We start from the raw sequence: 15,291 nt of genomic DNA, 5'->3' as shown, positions 1-15,291 counted from the left end.
TTTTGGTAGGGAAAGGTGTGACAAAAATCAAAAGATCCATAAGGCTTCAAGAAATTAATTGGCTGGGGGCGGGGAGGGGAAAGTTAGCCAAGACTGGGATAAATTAATTGAGTTTAATACCTAAGGATTAATAATGACATACCCGAAAGGTACTTTTTACATCTGTTCTCTCCCATTGTCTGTGTGTTTGGAGTTATCTGTAATCCAAGGCAGAGTGGCCCAACCTTTTATACCAAGTGGGCCACAAGAGTACTTTTAACTTGGAACCAGTGGACTGCACACTATCCTGTCATGCACACGTGAGGTTGGAGGGAAGTGAGGCCAAAATTTGACACTCCCTGCCCAGCCCTCAGGCTGCCTGCCCAAAGCTGCCAAAGGAGCGTCTCCATCCCCATCGTTCAGCCCGGACACTGAGGTCCAGCGCCGAGGGCCTTCTGGCGGTTCCCTCATTGCGAGAAGTAAGGTTACAGGGAACCAGGCAGAGGGCCTTCTCGGTAGTGGCGCCTGCCCTGTGGAACACCCTCCCAGCAGATGTCAAAGCAGTAAACAACTATTTTACTTTTAAAAGTCATCTGAAGGCAGCCCTCTTTAGGGAAGTTTTTAATGTTTGATGCTGTACTGTTTTTAATATTCAGTTGGAAGCCGCCCAGAGTGGCTGGGGAAACCCAGCCAGATGGGCGGGGTATAAATAAATTATTGTTATTATTATTATTATTATTATTATTATTATTATTATTATTAAGCTAGGCGCCCAGCTTTAGGAAGGAGGTGCAAGGCTCTGGCAGCGTCCTAGAGCCCTTGCACGCCCTTCTCAAAAAACAGGCAAAGCACCAACTAGCCTTTGGGAAGGAAAAGGAAGCACTCTTGGACCCTGTCAGGGTTCGCAGGGGCCTCTAATGTTGCCAAAGACAACCCAAAAAGGCTTTGAGGGCCGCACATTGGACCACCCTGATATAAGGGCATGTTCTAACAGGGATTTTTTTTTCTGATTCCTGAAAGACAGATAGATTCTTCTTACTGCTGACTGCCAATCTCTCAGCTGCAGGGAGCTGCATGGGCAATATAGTTATGGGTTGTGGAGTTCACGGTCAACCCCCAATCACCACAAAGCGGAGAAATACTTCAGACTCTTAGCTTCCACTTCCAGGTTCAATGAGGGGAAAGTTATTTCACCTCACAGTGTCCCTTGAGGCATCTTGAGTGATGTCACCTCTTCTCTGCCCCATAAGCACAGTAATTGACGGGATGGGCAGTTGTGTTAAAGGCAGGCAGCCATCTTTCCCTTGAGGGCGGACTTCCAGGGGCTGCATGCCAGGGGTCAGCAGGGCCTGAGGTGAAAGCGGGTAAAACAAATGAGGGGAGTCCTAACTTTTGTATAGTTGGCGACATTTCAGTCAGTGGTAAGTTTCTTCACACAGACACATGAATGCATGTCCAGCTCTGAGGGTCTTCTGGCGGTTCCCCCACTGCGAGAAGTGAGGTTACAGGGAACCAGGCAGAGGGCCTTCTCGGTAGTGGCGCCCGCCATGTGGAACACCCTCCCATCAGATGTCAAGGAAATAAACAACTTATTGACTTTTAGAAGACATCTGAAGGCAGCCTTGTTTAGGGAAGTTTTTAATGTTTGATGTTTTATTTTGTTTTTCATATTCTGTTGGGAGGTGCCTAGAGTGGCTGGGGAAACCCAGCCAGATAGGCAGGGTATAAATAATATATTATTATTATTATTATTATTATTATTATTATTATTATTATTATCTCTGCCTGTCCACTCTGGGTGCAGAGGAAGGCCAGTGAGGTGTGTGGCCTGGGTAGAGGCTTAATGGGTCAACAGAGAGGCCTGGCATTTGGCCCCGGGGACTAAGGTTCTCTACACAGGAAGCGCAACACAGGAACCTACAGGGACAAAGAGAGGCAAAATGGAGAACATCCCTCCCCTACTTCTTTCTCTTCAGTAAGCAGAACAGTGCTGATGCGCACACCCGTTGCCTTCCAGAGCAAGACAGCACCGGGGCTACTGCTGTGTGCTTGATGATTATAAAATTTCCGCTTTCCCTTCCAGGCAAATCCTACACAATGATTGGAAAGGATAACTCCACCCAAAGTCTCGGCATTGTTCCCTGTGCCATCTCGTGGCTCTTCAAGCTAATCAACGAGCGGAAGGAGAAGACCGGCACTCGTTTCTCCATTCGAGTGTCTGCTGTGGAGATCAGTGGGAAAGATGAAAACCTTCAGGATTTGTTAGCTGAAGTAGCCACCGGCAGCCTGCAGGACGGGCAGTCCCCAGGGGTCTATCTGCGCGAGGATCCGATATGCGGAACTCAGGTAGGTGATCTCAGGGCAGTTTGAAATTCTGGTTTGCCCTTGTTCCCTGGTTTATTTATATAAATGTTTTTTAAGAATTCCTTTCATCTGACAACAATTCTCACCAATTTTAAAGACGATACTTTTTAATTGCTTTTTCCCCATTTTTAATCCCTAATCCCAGAGTGTACATATTTGCTTCCGTTAGCACCCTTGAGGCTTGCTCTGTTCAGAGAGGGGGGGATCGGTTACCCCGTCTTAATTAGTCGTTTTCTTGTTTATATTCCAGCTTCAAAATCAAAGCGAATTAAGGGCCCCGACAGCAGAGAAGGCTGCTTTCTTCCTCGACGCAGCCCTGGCAGCCAGGAGTACGAGCAAACCCGAGTGCAGCGAAGAGGATCGGAGGAATTCGCACATGCTCTTCACCCTACACATCTATCAGTATCGCATGGAGAAAGGCGGAAAAGGCGGAAGTACGTTGATCTGTCTCACATTTAATTCGTACTGCCTTCGCTTATTTTAGAAGAGTGAATCCATGTGGAACCGGGTTAATATTAGCCAAGAATTCATTTTCCTGGGTTGGGGCAATTGTACGCCTTTGCAGACAGTCCCATCTGCTTGGCCAATGGGATTTTGAAGGAAGTTCTATCCCTTTCTTTCAACAAGCTCTTCCCTTTGACATATCCTTGCGCCTTTTCAAGTTGGTTCATGCTGCATGAAAGTAAGCTGAGTTCTTCGGGAGCCGTGACTTAAATACTGACTGCCCCTAGAATTGGGTGCATTGGTCAGCTAATTCCGCCTGTTCACTGAACCTTTACATCCATCCACCCATCACCATTTAACTCCATGACGGATGGCCATCTGTCATGGATGCTTCAGCCGAGATTCTTGCATTGCAGGGGGGTTGGACTAGATGATTCTCTGCCATTCCAGCCAGGGTTGGATCAGCGAGCGTTGTGTAAGTGGTGTTGCTGTTGCTTTTCAGTGTCAGGCGGACGCAGCCGTTTACATCTCATTGACCTGGGAAGCTGTGAGAAGGTTCTAAGCAAGAGTCGAGATGGAGGAGGCTCCTTCTGCCTGTCTCTGTCCGCCTTGGGCAGTGTCATTCTGGCCTTAATCAACGATGCCAAACATGTGCCCTACAAGTAAGTGCACTGTTCTACCCATGTGAAACTCGTGGCCTCTGACCTGATTTTCAGATTGCTTTTCAAAGCCTTATCACCTACCTATAGTCCAGGTCAGATGGTGCCTTAAAGGTGTTACACTGTTGGAGGTTACAGCCCCAGATTTAATTACTTCCTTCTCCAAGCAATCAGAAAGGATTCCGCTGTGTCCGGATAATGTCCACGTGAGGCTGCTTCCTGTTAGTTCTTTCCCCCGACCCCCCAAGAAAGCCTTTTCCCCAAGTCTCTTGTAAGGCCAGCGTTGTTTTGTTCCTTTTAGTATGAAAGCAGTGGGAAAATAGCAACGGTCTTAACAAAGAATGGGAAAAAAATCATAATTTATCTTGGAGACCGCTAGAAGCAAATGAAAACATTAGCAGGCTTACAATAACGCTTGTAATGTAGCAAGTACTATGGAGACAATGGAGTTATACAAAATACAGATTATCGGGAAAGATGCAGTAGAAAAGGTTTAATAATAGGACCCATGGAGGGGAGGTGGGAAGTCAAGAGATTTGGAGGAATCTGTAAATGTGGATGTGTATGATTGTATTGTTACAGTTTTATACTTGTAAAACCAAATAAAAATTATTTCAAAGAAGGGAAAAAAGAGAACAGCACAATAAGGTGCATGCTATTTTTATTTTATTGCAAAATTGGGCTGGATTGCTTTCTTCTCCTTGAAGGTTATACGTGAGCATGAGATGGCTCATGCATGGAAAATCTCACACTCGCATATAACCTTAGAAAACAAACACAAGTGAATAAAAGAAGAAGCTGCTGAATTGCAACTCATTACCAAACTTAAAACCATGGAGAGACCTGGTCTCAACAGAGACATTGGATTCTTATCTCATTATACATGACTGAGCCATTTCTCACCTTCTCACCCCTTGCCTTTTCCTGTAAGACCTATTACAGTCGTTAAGAGTCGTCAACAGGCTCATCTCAGCTATCTGCCAATCTCCCATTCCCACCACCCTTCTGAGTAATACCCCTCCCCACCTTCTCACTATATTGAAGGATCTGGCAACTTCTGTTTCAGTGTATCTGAAGAAGTGTGCATGCACATGAAAGCTCATACCAAGAACTAACTTAGTTGGTCTTTAAGGTGCTACTGGAAGGAATTTTTTTATTTTGACTATGGCAGACCAACACGGCTACCTACCTGTAACAAGTGAATAAACTACAAGTGGTGCTTAGAAAGCCTAAGGAAAGAATTGTAAGTTATTATAGACACTGAGCCATTGCACCCAGGTCCTGCTTAAAGGCTTTCTATAGCAGCTGGTTGGCCATTGTAAGGATAGGGTGCTGGACTAGACAGGCCTTTGGTCTGCTCCAGTAAAGCGTTTCTCGTGTTCTCATTTGTGTTTCTCTCGTGTTCCCCAGGGACAACAAACTGACCATGCTGCTGAGAGAATCGCTCGGGAACATCAACTGCAGGACGACCATGCTAGCTCACATATCGGATTCCCCGGCTAATTATGCAGAAAGTCTCACAACAATCCAGCTTGCCTCCCGTATCCATAGGATGAGGAAGAAGAAATCCAAGGTTGGTGCGCAAAACCAGCGAAGCAAGAGTTCTCTCCTCTACCCCAGAATTCCTAAACCTGGGTCCCCGTGTGTTAGACTGCAGGTCCCATTTCTCCTGACTATTGGCTTAGCTTGCTAAGGATCCAACAACTTCTGGAGACCAAGGGTTGAAGAACAGTGTGGTAGACTATATAAGTCTAGGTTGCCATACTTGACCCAGGGATAATGTCTGCTGTTTTTACACCTCTAAAGAGTGGAGATGGCTTGTGGCAGCAGCATGCCCTGAGTCTGTCTCAAGCATTAACTCATGTATCTTACTTGCCTGATACAAGCTGCAAAGCAACAAGTGCTTTTTTATTTTTTAAAAATGCAGTAACTCAGTGTCTGTCCCAGCAATAAAATCACTACTCAGAAGGTAGCAGCACAGAAGCAAATCTGATATTGGGATTGCATGTGCAGACGCTGTGAAACGCTCCCCACTGAACTGTGGCGTCCCTTTTGTAGGCAGTAGGGCAGGAGGTGGGTGCATTTGAGGGCTTTTCAAAGGGATGGGAAACTTTACCGTCACTTCTGCTCCCAGGAGGCTGCCTCTAATACCCCCTGAGGTTCCCTCAGTATTCTATCCATAAACTGCCTTGAGTCCTGGTCTGGGAAAAAGTCAGACTGTAAATAATAACAATAGGATACTACAAGATGATATAGTATCATAATCAGAGAACTTCTTAGTTAACACAACAACAACAAACCAGAAGTTGCCAGGGTCAGTGCTCCTGCTGAGGCAAAACAATTCTGAAGATCTTTTCAGTTGTGGGCGGCTACAGTTTCTGCGTTGTTCCAAATCTGTTGCAGGGAGCCAAACAAATTTTCTGTAGCGTGATTATTTATAAATGTTGCTCATAATTATAGCAGAGAATAAGATTTGGGGCGTGGAACTGCAAATGCCACTGGGTGGGAGGGATATACCTGCCTCTCACCCTACTTCATGCATTTAATGCGAAAAAAAATGCATTTTATTGTTCTGTTCAATTGACAGTATGCATCCAGCTCTTCTGGAGGAGAAAGCTCATGTGAAGAGGGCCACATACGAAGACCTCCTCACCTGAGGCCATTTCATCCAAGGACTGTAGCTCTTGACCCTGACATTCCCGTGCTCAACCTTTCCAACGAGACTGATTATTCCTCAAGCAGCGAACAGTCCTGCGACACAGTCATCTACGTGGGTCCCAACGGTGCAGCTTTGTCGGACCGGGAGCTGACAGATAACGAAGGCCCCCCAGAGTTTGTTCCCATCATCCCTTCCCTGAACAAGAAAAGAAACAAGGACACCCCTGGCCTCGCAAAGAGCTCTGACAAAGACCTTTTTAAGTGCAACACTTTCGCAGAGCTGCAGGAGCGGCTGGAATGCATCGACGGAAGCGAAGAGCCTGCCAAGTTCCTTGGCGGGGAAGCCGCCGGCACGTCTTGCAGCGGCACCGTCCCGGCGACCACAGAAAGCGAACAGTCCAAGCCAAAACCACCGTCTCCTCCTGGGGGGTTCAAAAAACCAGCCTTGCAGGAAACGGGGCCTCCCAAAAAAGGACACAGCCTTTACTTCCAGCGCAATGGCAGCTGCCCTGAGAAGAAGGCCCCTCCTGCGAAGATGGACCACGCCAAACAGCAAGCCAAGCCTGAAGGCAAGAGAGCAGACTCGGACGGAGAGAAGGAGGACTCCTATAAGTTGCCGGCGTGTAATACCACTAAGGATCAAGAGCCAAGCCAAGCCATCACTGAGCCGGTTGTAAAAGAGAAATCTTTGTATGCCAAGAGGCCGTTGCCCAGCCCTGCACCCCCACCCCCTCAGCAGCAGCAGGAGTCTCCAATGAGGACCAAGCAAACGTACCTGAAGTTTGACCACTGTAACGCAATCAGGACGCCGCCCGTGGGAATGAGCAAGCAAGTGGGTAGCGAATCTGAATCTAACCCTGAAGGAAGCACATTTTCGGCAACCAGCAACACAGAGCACCAAGGAGATGGCATAGAGGTCCATAGGTTCCGGTCATCTTTCCGAAGCAAGTGCTTCGACCGGGATATCCTGACGACGACGGTGACGTTGCAGCAGCCCGTGGAGCTCAACGGCGAGGATGAGCTTGTCTTCACGGTTGTTGAGGAGTTGTCCATCAGCGGGATCTTGGATAACGGGAGGCCTGCCAGCATCATCAGCTTCAACAGCGACTGCTCCCTGCAGGCCCTTGCATCTGGATCCAGGCCAGTTAGTATCATCAGCAGTATAAATGATGAGTTTGATGCTTATACCTCCCAGGCAAGTGCCACCGGTGTCAACATTGATATCGTTGTGCCTTTTGCTGAAGACCCGTTCTCGAGCAGTAGCAGACGTTCCTCCATCAGCTCGTGGCTAAGCGAAGTGAGCATCTGTACGATTGAGAGCGATGGCTGCCGGTCTGGCGATGGTTTCCTTGCTCAGTCCTCTTACAGCTGCAGCAAGTCTGAGGAGCCCTTTATCATGGGTTCTCCCAACGCTCCTGTTCCCTTGCAAGCCGCCCTAAATGACAGCGGCTTCTGCTTTTCGGAGCCGGAGAGCAAGAGCATGATTTCCATCAGAGCATCACCAGGTGTCAACAGGAGTCCTCAGAACTGCGACGTAACCAAAGCATCTCAGACAGAAAGTGCTCTTTGCATCACCGACCAACCAGCATACGCTAAACCTTCCAGCTCTCAAAACACAATGGTGATAGAAACGATACACTCCAGTCTTCCCCGGAGAACAAAAGCTACCTCATCCCCAACCCACAACAACAACAGCACCCTCAGCTGTAAGGAACTGCAGAAACCACGTGTGATGTTTGAAGACCCCTGGCTGGTTCGTACAGGTGATCATTTGGAAGCAGACTCGCTGATATCTCCAAACTCTCCCATGTTCAGCGCCGAGAAGCAGTCGGCAAAGACTGCCCAACATTTAGATGGCCCAGCTAGGCCAACAAAATCCCAGACAATGCTTGCTTGTTCACAGAGGGTTGTCGATGGTTGTGAAATGGCCTGCAAGACGTCCAGCGGAGCGGCTAAAAAACCCGATGGCGTCACAAAAATGCCACAGCTCAGGAGAGGCGCTACAACGCTGGGTGTGGTTCCTGTGTCGCACAGCAGCGGTGCGGCTGCAGAAGCTATGAGCAGGGGAAGTTGTGAAGCTGTTTTTGCCACCGGAAGCCTGAAAAAGAAAACCCTACAGCAAAAATCCAGCATGTTGCCCAGGCCTAGTGGGACAATACCTCCAGCACCCCCCGTGCGTAAATCAAGCCTTGAGCAGAAAAATGGTGGGATACCGAACGGCGGGGGGAAGTCCTCAGGACTGGACCTTGCGAGGGCCACTACATTGAAGAACGAGGACGAGTTCGATTTGCGATTGAGAGCTGGGTTGTGCGCTACCGAAAACAGTGGCGGCAGAGGCAACCTCAAGGCGGACCACTCTTTGCCCAAAGCGACCTCTAGTTTGAAGGCAAAGGCATCCAAAAATGAAGCTGTCCATCGATACGGGAGCCACATGTCCCTCGAGAGGTGCGATAGCCTGACGTCGGTCGGATCGAAAGCCAACCTGAGTAGAGAAAATGGCAGCATTGGGAATGGCAGGAATGGTCGGGTGGTTCCAAGGCTTGGAGTTCCCCCTGTCCCTTCTGGCTTGACGTCGCCTCCGTCGCTCACCACTCCTTTGCCCGGCAAAAACAGCCAGGCCAAAGGTGCCGCAAGCCAGAAGACACCGGCCAACGGGAATAAGAGCCGCAGCCTTTCAGCCAGTGGGTCCAAGTCTTTGAGCTCCTCTGTGAAGTCGTTGGCTCCGTCCGTTGGGAAGACCTCCGGCATCCCCTTGAGTGGGAAAGCCGTGCCGCGGTCTCTGCAAGGCGTAAGCAGCAAGCCTGGTCGCGGAACCATCATGGGGACCAAGCAGGCCATCAGGGCAGCCAACAGCCGTGTGAACGAGCTGGCGTCGGGCAGTTCGGTCAAGATGAGCCACTTCCGGGTGTCGACGGACTCCGACAGCGGCAACGACAGCGGGATTAACCTGAGCGACGAGAAGTCGCAGGTCCCGGTGCTGCCGTCTCCGTACAGCAAGATAACTGCCCCAAGGCGGCCTCAGCGCTACAGCAGCGGGCACGGGAGCGACAACAGCAGCGTCCTGAGTGGGGAGCTGCCCCCAGCAATGGGCCGGACGGCTCTTTTCTACCACAGTGGTGGCAGCAGCGGCTACGAAAGCATGATCCGTGACAGCGAAGCCACCGGCAGTGCATCCTCGGCGCACGATTCCATGAGCGAAAGTGGCATGTCTTCGCCTGGTCGCATGAGAAGTTTGAAATCCCCAAAGAAAAGATCAACAGGTAAGGAAAGGAGTTTTGGGGGGGACGGACACACAACTATTCTAATGTGAGCATTCCCATTTCCTTAGATTTAAATGGTTCCATTGCACATTACTCCAGATGTGTTGCTTGAAGCAGGAAATTGGAACCAAGCACCGGGTGGGGGCGGTGGTCTGGATTGGGACCACCACGTGTCAGGGGGAGAGGTTTAACATTTCTCTTTCTTGCAACTAGCCTGTAAAAAAAAAAAAAAGTTATATTGATGCCTGCGGCAGGTGGTTCCCCCATGACTGTTTATTTTGCAAGGAGCTCATTTTTCCATGATCGCAGCAGGGGAAGAGGTGGGGGTTTAACCTCCTCCTCATGCACTATGGTCCCATTCAGATCAGGGCCCTCATTGTTTTAATTAAGGGGGGGCACAACCTCCATGAGATTGCTTCAGCTTTGCTTTGCAAACCGAATTTTTCTGCCCTTCATCCCCATCTAAGGCTGTGGTTTTGGAGGCGTGGTCGGGGAGGAATCCTTCAAATTCATCATACTTTTAAAAACTATTCCTTTTAAGATGCCGTGTTTCGTTTCAGAATTTAATTCGTCTCTTTGCACAACTCTGATTGGCAGGTCCCCCAGTGAAAATAAATAAGATATAAAAGAATTTTTTTTCCAAGAAAAAGAGAATGCTCTAAACTTTGTGATTAATGCTGCTAATTAGCTACAAACCTAAGGCTTTCATTAGTTTTACAACGCATTTAGACAATCAACTGAAATTAGAAATAGATTGGAGATTCACTTGTTTAATCAGTTCCAAGTGGCTTCGTCTCATATAAGTGTTTACTTAGACTAGCATCTCCTCCAACTTCTGGAAGAAATGAGTAAGAGATTATCTAGTTTGATAGTGGACAAGCCAAGGTAGAGAGCAATTAATTCGGGGCTTATTTTGCTAAAGTAGCTTTTTCCCCCTGAAGCGTGTCTTGCTAAAGCAGCTTTTGATTTTTCAGATGGGGACAACAGACATTTTCACTATGAGTACTAACAAACAAACAAAAAACGAACGCTATGACAACAGTAATAACAATATCAACTTTCCTTCTCCACCCAACCCCTCAAATGGTTTACAAGTATAATATCATTTACAGTAGTCTATTATGCATTGCCAAATTAAACACCTCCACTCTTCACACTGTATTGGTCTTGCTCAAAGGGGCCCTCCAACTACCTGGAGATGATTTTGGAAGGGCGCAGAATCCTTCAATGGAGTAAACAGGCTTTCTGTAAGCAGAGAGATACAATTGGGTACAGACTTAGATATTGAATTAATCACATGTTTATTGTCATTGGAAACACCAGACGGTGAAAATGTTAGCATTTTCAGAAATTTCAAACTAAGAAAACTGAGAGATTGGGTTCCTGTTCATGTCAAGTCAGGCCCTTTGAATTAAATGGATTGCATTATCAAAATAACAAAGGCCACCCACCTTTGTGGTGCTCTCCATCTTTCTTCTACCTGCCCCTGGCAGGTTAGTAAGCAATGGACCTTTTTGCCCCCCATGAGTGGGCAGGAACTGATGCAATGGTACCTAATTTCACAACTCATGAAAGGTTGTGAATGGCACCAGTTCATCAGTGCCCTAATATGTATATGTATGTTTATACACACAGACACATATATTACAGTGTGTGTGTGTGCGTGTGCGCGCGTGTGTCTGTGTCTGTGTATCTATCATGGTATGCTCCCTGGCCTCAGTGACCAATTTGCTTCATTGTAGAGCAATCAGTTTAAAGACCTGGCTGCAGCTGTTCTCTTTTCATAGCACATCAACCTCTTAAGTCTCTCCCACAAATCAATATTAACAGCTGTGTAAGGTTGCGCACATATTGAGAAGGTATTACTGGCTGATGGATTTGTATTTGCTTTTGCCCCAGGAAATGCTTTCTAAGGTCTTGCCTTTTTTTTTATAAAAAAAAATGACAAACAGTTCCTTTTCTCAATTGGAATTGTCGTCTTGTCAATAAATTACTGCTTAACTTTTGGAGTGCTTAGTGCTTTGACACTCCTATACATTCTGATGTTGCTTTGTGTTTTAGGTTTTTTTGGGGGGGAGGGCAGGCAAGGTGACTAATCCCAACAGCATAATGCTTTGTATGGTTGCTCAGAAGTAAGCCCATTTTGTTCAAGTGGACTTAATTCTCTGGGATCGTGGCTATGTTCATCTAGATATCAATGCATGTATTATAGAGCAGGAGATGCTTAATTTCAGCATCATGCGTTGGAGCCCCACGTTGGGCAAAAGATTCCTGCATTGCAGGGGGTTGAACTTGATGACCCTCACAGTCCCTAAAATATGATTTTTATAACTATTAACTGTCTGCAGGTGGATGTAAGCTGCCTGCTTGTCTGGCTTGGAATGCTTATGGATTTGCTAGATGAAAAATGCAAAAAAAAAAAAAAAAGCTCCATGTTTTGCTTTCCCCCCCTTTTTCTTAAATCATCTCAGGTTTCCAGCGCCGTCGACTGATTCCAGCTCCTCTTCCAGATTCTGCGTCCCTGGGGAGAAAGCAGAGTGTCACCGGTCAGTGGGTTGATCTACCACCCTTGCCGGGCACTTTGAAAGAGCCATTTGAAATTAAAGTTTACGAGATTGATGATGTGGAACGATTACAGCGGCACAGACAAGAGGAATCTGAGGTCAGCACATATTTTACGGTAACTCCGGACAATTTAAACGGCACAACATTCAAGGCAGGGTTGTTGCTCTAAATCTCACGCATGGCATTAGGGGAGAATGGAATGCAATTAAAGCGCTTTCGTTATCCTTTTTAAAAAATTCATATGTTGGGGTACCATGCCCATAGAAAATAATTGCTGTCTGCCATTAATTGTGTTTAACGTAGCTGATGGAGTGAGTGGAGAATATCAATTAATATGTTACGAGAAGGCTTTATAATCATTGCCTGCTTGATGAAATTTTATGGGCTTTCTTCACCAAAGGGTCATTAACTCTTTATGTTAATGGCATAAAGCATCCCGGTTAGAATTCTGTTAAATTCAAGATGTTGTGAGTTTAATTTACTTGTAATTGGGAAAACAATTCAGTTAATTTTGAGTTGGTGACAGGGATTGCAGTCATTTGTCTGGTGCCATTTTCACCCCCTAATACAAAAAAGGGGTAACTTCTCTTCTCCTTTTTTCTTCTACCAACAGCCTTTCCAGGATGTTGAAAAGGTAAGTCATATCTTTGGATCTTCCTTATACCAACCAAAACATAATTTCCAATTGCCATGTTTGCTAAGGAATGCCAAGCGAAGAGAATGAGTTGTAGCCAACCCACTTCTATTCAGAGTCAGACCCATTGGGAATTAATGGACCTAAAGCAGGCACGTCCATAAATTTCAATGGGTCTACCTTGAGTATGGGTAGTATTGGATACAACCTGATGTAATTTAGCTTGTCCCCACAGTTATGGTTCTTACAGATCACTTAGAGAGAGAGAGAGAGGGTGTCTCTAATCTCAGGCTTGCAGTCTGTTAAAAGAACAGCAATAAGAGAACCCTTAGGGTGAGTACAAAGTGGGAAGCATTTGCATCAAAGAAGAGGTAGGCAGGAAGAGTATGTACACATAGCAACATGGAGCATTTCTCCTGGAGGAGCCAACTCACAGATGTGCTTATGTGAGTCTCAGCCCTTCCCACCCGCTTTTCTTCTGCAACACTTCCCTCCTCCCAGTCCCATCACTCCACATTCAGATATGAATCTGGGTTTCCCAATCCAATGGAGAAAAAGCACATGGGGGAAGATGCTGCGGAGGAAACAAGGAGTGTGTGGGAAGGGTTAAGCAAGCACACACATGTCCTCCCCCCTCCCCCCGCAGATATTCCAGTCCAGTCCTTCTTTGCATGTCAATATATTACTGGGCTGGGTTCAAGGCACTTGTGTTGAAATACAAAGCCCTGAACAACTTCAGTCCAGGGTTCCTTAAGGTCCAGCCTGAGCCCTTACATCCCAGCTTGATCACTAGGGAGTGCTTGTTGTTGTTGTTTAGTCATTTAGTCGTGTCCGACTCTTCATGACCCCATGGACCAGAGCACGCCAGGCCCTCCTATCTTCCACTGCCTCCCACAGTTTGGTCAAACTCATGCTGGTAGCTTTGAGAACACTGTCCAACCATCTCATCCTCTGTCGTCCCCTTCTCCTTGTGCCCTCCATCTTTCCTAACATCAGGGTCTTTTCCAGGGAGTCTTCTCTTCTCATGAGGTGGCCAAAGTATTGGAGCCTCAGCTTCAGGATCTGTCCTTCCAGTGAGCACTCAGGGCTGATTTCCTTAAGAGTGGATAGGTTTGATCTTATTGCAGTCCATGGGACTCTCAAGTGTCCAGCACCAAGGGGTGCTTAGCTGTCCCCAGTGTTACAAAGGCCCGACTGGCATCAAATAGAAGTTGAGCACTCGGCATCACCGATCTCGTGCTGTGGGATATCCTTCCAGCAGTGATTCCGTAGGCATCATGGCTTTTGTACTTGAAGGCACCTCTTGAAGACCTTCTTATGCCAGTAGGCCTATGGAGCTGTTTAAACTTCATTGATTCTGCTTGATATTTTATATGACTAGGCACTATATATAGAGGGGGGGGGCAAGGATGGATTGAGACTCTTGCCCACTCAGATTTTGCAGCCTTCCTTTCCCTTACTAAAACATATTTACTCTTTTGCAGTGGTGAGGAAACCATTTCTGTTCGTAACAGCTGAAATTTAAGAGTTTCGTAGGGAAGTACATTAGCTGGGAGAGTGGCAGTAAATGCCTTAAGTGCTCATAGCATGTTGCTTTTATTAGATTAGCATCCATGGAAGTCCACTTCCAGCAAGGGTAGCAGGGAGGGAGAAAACCCTTCTGCTGTTTAATGTTTCGTGCTTGTGCTGCACAACAGTGGTTGAAGTGGAATGATAAGGGCAATAGGTTTTTGTGGGAGTTTTTTGGAGAGTAGCAGGCAGATGGCCAGCGAAATTAACAAATCGGTAATTTTCATCTCCCCCAAAGGGCCTGATATATTTTAATACCAAGCTGAAAATCCTGGAGAGGCGCCACCAGCGGATTAGAGAAGTGAAAGCAAAGCATGAGTTCTTGAAAGATGAGTTGGAGGAAACAAAGTGTAGGTTGATGTTGGATCCAAGCAAGTGGAAAGGAGAATGTAAGTATTTCCCAGCAAGTCGCAATAAAGATTCTGTGTGTAGATGGTGCAGAAATACAGACCAGGGGTGAGCAAATCTACCAGTTTCTTCTGGTTCCTCATTTTCCTAGTTGTAAGTTCAGTTCACCCCATTTCTGCATCAGTTTGTGGCTTTGCAACATGATTTTCGCTTTGTAACCAATCAGTATTTATTGATGGTTTTAATGGTGCTTCCCCCCCCCCCCCCCAGTTATGAACGTTTTGACTGAATTGTACTATAACTTTGTATGTGTTGCATGCCACCTTGATATGATTTCATGAAAGTGTGGATCATGGAACACTTCAGGAAATAAATAAAATAAATGATAATAGGCAGAGCTAAATAGACCAGTAGCCTGAGTCTGTGTCGCTTTCTGTGTCCCTAACATGCATCAGAGCCAGTGTGGACTTTAGGGTGGAACTGGGTTCTCACTGTGACAAATGGATGTTGCCCCCCACAAATGGCATGTTTTGTGTAAGTTGATAGAAGCTCTTACAAGCATGAGAAGAGCCTGCCAAATTGGGCCAGTGGCTGGACTCTGTATCCTGTTCTTGCAGTGGCGAACCCAAATGCCTGTGGGAATCCCAAAATCAGGAACTGAGTGCGCCAGGCCACTCCCCTCTAGCGAGTCCCAGCAACTGGGATTTCTAGATTGGTTAGAAGTTGGATGCATTTCCTTAACCAGTTGCTTGCTACCAGAATAGCGGTTTGTCAAACAAAACAACCATATCCCCTACACAGACAATCATGT

The 15,291-nt window shown here is 46.8% G+C and overlaps 1 protein-coding gene across 2 annotated transcripts in view; it reads left to right on the top strand.

Moving 5' to 3' along the window:
* KIF26A (kinesin family member 26A) overlaps positions 1-15,291 on the top strand; it is a 159,202-nt gene that overhangs the window by 141,186 nt on the left and 2,725 nt on the right. For both annotated transcript variants that reach the window (XM_083516687.1, XM_083516688.1), the window contains exons 8-15: positions 2,063-2,325; positions 2,594-2,777; positions 3,290-3,449; positions 4,857-5,019; positions 6,034-9,364; positions 11,836-12,026; positions 12,543-12,563; positions 14,371-14,521. In XM_083516687.1, coding sequence (XP_083372813.1) covers positions 2,063-2,325; positions 2,594-2,777; positions 3,290-3,449; positions 4,857-5,019; positions 6,034-9,364; positions 11,836-12,026; positions 12,543-12,563; positions 14,371-14,521 — 4,464 coding nt within the window. The remainder of the gene's footprint in view (positions 1-2,062; positions 2,326-2,593; positions 2,778-3,289; positions 3,450-4,856; positions 5,020-6,033; positions 9,365-11,835; positions 12,027-12,542; positions 12,564-14,370; positions 14,522-15,291) is intronic.

Source organism: Podarcis liolepis, assembly GCF_965112155.1.
Source record: "Podarcis liolepis genome assembly, chromosome: 1".
Classification (NCBI taxonomy): domain Eukaryota; kingdom Metazoa; phylum Chordata; class Lepidosauria; order Squamata; family Lacertidae; genus Podarcis; species Podarcis liolepis.
Note: the sequence above shows the minus strand (reverse complement) of the source record. Positions and strands in the feature narration are given on the sequence as shown.